This window comes from Etheostoma spectabile, chromosome 18 (assembly GCF_008692095.1).
Source record: "Etheostoma spectabile isolate EspeVRDwgs_2016 chromosome 18, UIUC_Espe_1.0, whole genome shotgun sequence".
In the NCBI taxonomy this organism is placed as follows: domain Eukaryota; kingdom Metazoa; phylum Chordata; class Actinopteri; order Perciformes; family Percidae; genus Etheostoma; species Etheostoma spectabile.
This window is the reverse complement of record NC_045750.1, coordinates 12,970,262-12,975,835: the sequence shown is the minus strand read 5'-3', so window position 1 is coordinate 12,975,835 and position 5,574 is coordinate 12,970,262. Positions and strand designations below refer to the sequence as shown.

Sequence of the window (5,574 nt, the reverse complement as noted above, 5' to 3'; positions counted from 1 at the left end):
CGTTCCTGAGTGCCCTGTTCATCACCACCTCAGTCATTGTATTATTTTCCCACATTACAATATTTGATTTTTAAGTTTGAAATTGAATCAAAAAGGAAGTAAAACTGGCAATATTTATATTTACATACACAGTGGTGGAATGTAACTAAGTATATTTACTGTACTTTACTGTACTGTACTTGTACTTTTTACAACTACATTAATCTGATAATTTTAATTACTTTACAAGGTAACATTTCTGCACACAAAACACATGTAGTTAATAAAATACAATATTTTATCATAAATTAAATTATCCAGCAATGTACAAGTACAGGTGAAATGATTAGCCAATTAAACACTTGATTAACAGAACTGTTTGGATTGTTTCCAGTTTCACTTGCATTGAGTTTTACTTTTAATACTTTAAGTAAATTTTCCTGAAGGTGCTTACATACTTTTACTCAAGTAACATTTTCAATCCAGGACTTTTTACTTAGAGTATTTTTAAAGTGTGGTATTAGTACTTTAAAAGATCTGAATACTTCTTCCACCACTGCATACACCACATTTTCAGCCCAGTCCAACACCGTCATCACCGTGAACCAGGGCGTCAGAGGGGGTAAGGTCATCCAGCTGAAAAAGGCGGTGGATACGGCACTTCAGAGCTGCCCGACAGTACAGCAGGTGTTCGTTGCCATGAGAACAGAGAATCCTGTTGCCATGACAGCCAGGGACATTGTCATGGAGGAGGTGAGAGAGCAGAAAGCCAATCAGAACTTGATTAAGATATGAATGCCAACAGCAGAAGACTGTGCTGTCACTTGTCCCTGCATAAAAACAAGATTTAAAAAATGTAGACTTTAAAAATTAATAATCAAAATTGTAGTGTCATTTTTAGTCTATTAACTGATCTGAATCAACTGATCTTTGAAAGTGAAAGTTAATTCTAGGTGTTGGAAACATCAGCTGACAGAACAGTCTGTCTCACCACCAGCTCCATTAGTAGCTGTTCTCTTCTAACATCATAATAACGTGAATACTCTGTGCTTACTCTGTGCACTGCTTGCTAAGTCTGACTTTTAAGTCCTTTAAAGTCATTATGTCATGCAGGAGATGCTGAAAGAGGATTTGGTGTGTGAGCCTGCTGCCATGGACAGTGAGGATGTCTTGTTCCTGCTTTATACGTCAGGCAGTACAGGGAAGCCCAAAGGACTTGTGCACACTCAGGCTGGATACCTGCTGTATGCTGCACTCACACACAGAGTAAATATTAACCATAACCTGCGCCTGCATTGTGTAGAGCGATTTCTTATGCAGTCTGTAGCTACTCATTTACACCTTAGAACAGCCAAAATGTGATCCATAATCCAGTGAGCATCTTTAGAGGGAATTTCAGCCTCATCAAAGCATAATGTAGTCTGGTTTTAGTATGATGTATTTATGTAAAGTAGTTAGTTATTTAGCGGTATAATAGGAAAAACAATAGCATCTCTCAATCTGTGAACCATTCTTTTAAGCAAATGTTCTAAAGAATATTATTATTTGAATGGTTTGTGTTTCTATCCAATCATCACATTAATGTTTCCCTCTCATCACCAGTATGTCTTCAACTACCATGATGGAGATGTGTTTGGCTGTGTGGCAGATATTGGTTGGATAACAGGACATAGTTACAGTGTCTATGGGCCTCTGGCCAACGGGGGCACCACTGTCCTGTTTGAAAGCACTCCCATTTACCCCGACCCAGGTACAATTGAACTGATGCAAATGTATAAATGTTTCCAACTAGTTGTCCAAGAAAACTCTTGCATGACAAAAATTAAATTTACCTCCTTTGCACAGTTAACCTTCCAATCTGTCATATGTTCACCTTAGGAGATTTTTATTAGTTCTGACTGTGTCACTATGATGACATTTCTATGATTATGGTAAAATAGAATGTTATGGGTCTGTGTAAAGTATGTTGGCAGAAATCCTCTACATTAAGTATTCCGGTCCTTTGTCAAGAGCTCTGCATTCCCGTGTCTTTGTAGAACTTTTTACAGTTGAACGGGCCATACTTTCCACACTAAAATTAGGACGTCTGTATGCAGGAGTCAGGACACAGACATCATATGTGTCACCACACACACTAAGTTATTTTCAATAAGAAACAACATCACTAATAAGGATTACACGTACTATTTAGTGTAGTGTACAGTATTTCTCACTGCTTTACCCTATTTCCTGATTTAGATTTTTTTAAAGTCTTTTTAACACATTGTAGACAATCTCTTTGGGCCATGCTAACTCAGACATGTGTTTTTGTTTACAGGAAGGTACTGGGAGATGGTTCAGAGACTTAAGATAAACCAGTTTTACGGGTCTCCCACAGCAATCCGCCTGCTGCTCAAGTACGGAGACCAGTGGGTACACAAATACGACCGCTCAACACTCAAAACTCTTGGTTCTGGTAGGCCAAACATTTTACTTAGAAACACTACAACAGCTCACCATAAAAGGAAAATTTTGTTTTTACCTGGTTCTCATTTGTGTAGTGATTTCTCCGTTTTAGTTACATTTAACGGTAACTTTAAAAGATTTAGAGTCCAACAAGTAACGCAAGCAATCAGACAATTTAACCAGATAATCTGCACATTTGAATGTAAAAACAAACTAGAATTTTGAATTAAAATATTTTGAATTAAAAAAATATTTCCCAAACTGTGGATTGTAAACATCTGAAACAACATATATATGAACTGAACTGGGAAGTAGTTATAGTAAAAATTCTGTTACCTATGTTTAATTTAGTTTGTCTTGTGCCAAATGTCCTCTGTTAGTTGTAGTCATATTTCATCTTTCACATATGTTTTTTTTGTTAGTCAAGTTTTAGTCAACTAAAAGTCTCATCATTTTAGTCTAGTTTTAGTCAAAAGTGAACTCAAGGTATCTTGGTCAAGTTTTAGTCAAAACTGCATGCAACGCGTCTGGTTTTATATTGAGTCTCTTCCTTAATGCAAATACAATCATACACAGACACATGTTAGATAAGCGCCAGGGCTCCTGGGCTCTACCGCACGTTGTTGGGTTGCCTACATTTCTCCAGCCGCTCTGCAAGCTGTTTAAAAGCAGCTTCACTAGCACTCCTTTCCTTGCCTGGGGCCGGGCACATCGCTAGGCACTGTAGCGTCTTCTGTAGCAGGCTGAACCGGGCTTACTCCCTCCCCTGCCCGGCCCACATTGCTTCCTTGATGTGTGACGGCTAGATTGAAAAAGGGGACATGCCGAATCTCTAGATGAGCCACAGCCGCGCCGCGCCTGAGTGAACCGCGCTTAGTGGGGGGGGGAACATACTGGGAACATATTTAGTCTCGTCTGACGAAATAAATACTATGTAGTTACTACTTCCCAGTTCAGTTCCAACCTACAAAACTTTACAATAATTGTAATTATTGCCACAGATTGGACCCAGATTGTAAAAAATAAAAGGAGGGTGGAAAATTATGTTTTTTCTAGAAGTTAAATGAATGTTTCTATGCATGTGCTAATAATATTATTTAAAAATTAAAAAAAAAAAATTAAAGCTGATGTCAGATAGGTATTTAAGTGCAGCATTGTATTTTTTTGAGCGGTGATGGTTGACAGATGTAAAGCTGGGATGTAATCACATCACACTCACTATCTCTGTAGTCTGACTTTTTAGTGACTTTTTGCTTGTCATACAATGTCCATTTTTACTTTGATGAGTTGGCATGCACCAAGTTCATTTATCCAAGATGACACTTGTCCACATCAAATACAGTACAAACACAAATGTAAAGATTCATGCGGATGGTTCACATGGTTTGTGTTGTGTACTGTTGAGTCCCTGTACATATAGATTCCGTTCCTATAAGCACACACACATGTTATATACTGAAAATATATTGAAAAGTCAAGCCTGGCTTGTATATAAACATGCCATAGCAAAGCCCAGCATGCCAGGAGATCTCTCTCTTTCTCACACACACACACACACACACACACACACACACACACACACACACACACACACACACACACACACACACCACCTATTTGATTGAATCAAAGCCAAAAGTTTAACATAAATTTGTGTTTCCTCTGTACAAACACAAGCATTTTTACTTCAGTTTTAGGACACTTGTCCTCTTTTTTACCCCTGTTTTGCCTGCATCAATGCTAATTTTGTTGTTGTTGCAAAAATCTATAAAAAAATAGGTATCGACTGAAGCAAGTGCGCAAAAAACAATTATTACATATTTGATTGAAGTTGTCCTTGTCTGCGTGCAGTGGGTGAGCCCATCAACACTGAAGCATGGGAGTGGTACCACAGAGTGGTTGGGGACAGACGCTGCCCTGTTGTGGACACCTGGTGGCAAACAGGTAACTGGGACCACACTGAAGTATGGGATTTCAGAGCTACTGCTTGTCAACACTGTCACATTCAAACCACTCTCTCTGTCTTATGGTTTACCATACTCATATCAGTTGGGTCATTTGTCAAGTAGAGAGCCCTTTTAACCAGAAAATTGTGAGTTAATTTTCTGATTAAAATCAAAATTTATTGTGCTTAAACAAATGTATTGTGCTTAAATTGAACTTTGGTTTGTCTCATGCTGTTAGTACATTTCATTGCTTGTTAAAGCAGTTAAGTTCACAAACTCTTCCTTGAACCCAGCCACGTCTGCAGGCACTTTATCATCCGGTCAGTCAGTCTTAAAGGGGAAAGCAGTCTGCTCTGTCTCACTTACAATAACAGTGTTACATAACACAGCTGGGGTCGCACACACACACACACACACAAAAACTGGGCTCCTGAATCAAAACAGATGTTTCTCTCTCAGAGTAGAACATCTGATTTCGGGAGCAAAGGCTCAAACTAAATCTCAACTTCAACCTTTTTTTTCTTAATATGGAATTAAAATGTCATGAGTGTCACGTGACCTAATTGCGGACTAGTGGGGCAAGGAGTGAGCTCTGGATAATGTACTGCTGCATTTATCCTTTTGAAGATACTGAGCAGAGAATTTCAAGTCTTTAAAAACAAAGTGATGTGATATTTTTTACAAGAAACGTACTGTATGTCGATTGTGCAATCTGAAAAATGGTGTGGAGGATAGCTTGGATATGTGTTCCATAGGCCTGTTATGATAGTCAATAAATCAGTTAATCGCACGATTAAAAAAATTAGCTTGATAATTTTTCGTGCCGCAATAATTTCCAATTGCATGCTTGTTTGTTTCCCTTCTCTCTCTCTACCAAAGAGACTGGATGACCACTCTTGGTTCCTTAGTGGAAAGAGTAGTGAACCCTTTTGTCAATCGCATACTGTATGTCTTTGAAAGGAGAGGTGGAACTCCTGGCAAAGATAGAAACAGAGGAAATGCAAGGCGCCCTCAAAAAAAAAAGCAAGGATATGAGTGATATCCCTTGTGTTACTCGGCGTCCTGTTTTCACTCACTTTCCTTCCAAACCACACCAGTTGACAACCTGCCGGTGGAGACAGGCTCAGACATAAACACCACGGGCTCCTGTGGACTTGTCAGTCTCGCAAGCGCTCTCAGGAAAGTGGCTGCATGTGTCCGACAA

At 38.9% G+C, this 5,574-nt stretch overlaps 1 protein-coding gene across 2 annotated transcripts in view; it reads left to right on the top strand.

The window, feature by feature from the left end:
* acss1 (acyl-CoA synthetase short chain family member 1) overlaps positions 1 to 5,574 on the top strand; it is a 27,622-nt gene that overhangs the window by 9,640 nt on the left and 12,408 nt on the right. Inside the window, exons 4-8 of one of the 2 annotated variants that reach the window (XM_032543458.1) lie at positions 557 to 732; positions 1,093 to 1,245; positions 1,582 to 1,729; positions 2,297 to 2,434; positions 4,276 to 4,368. In XM_032543458.1, coding sequence (XP_032399349.1) covers positions 557 to 732; positions 1,093 to 1,245; positions 1,582 to 1,729; positions 2,297 to 2,434; positions 4,276 to 4,368 — 708 coding nt within the window. The remainder of the gene's footprint in view (positions 1 to 556; positions 733 to 1,092; positions 1,246 to 1,581; positions 1,730 to 2,296; positions 2,435 to 4,275; positions 4,369 to 5,574) is intronic. The other variant, XM_032543459.1, reaches the window with a different exon arrangement.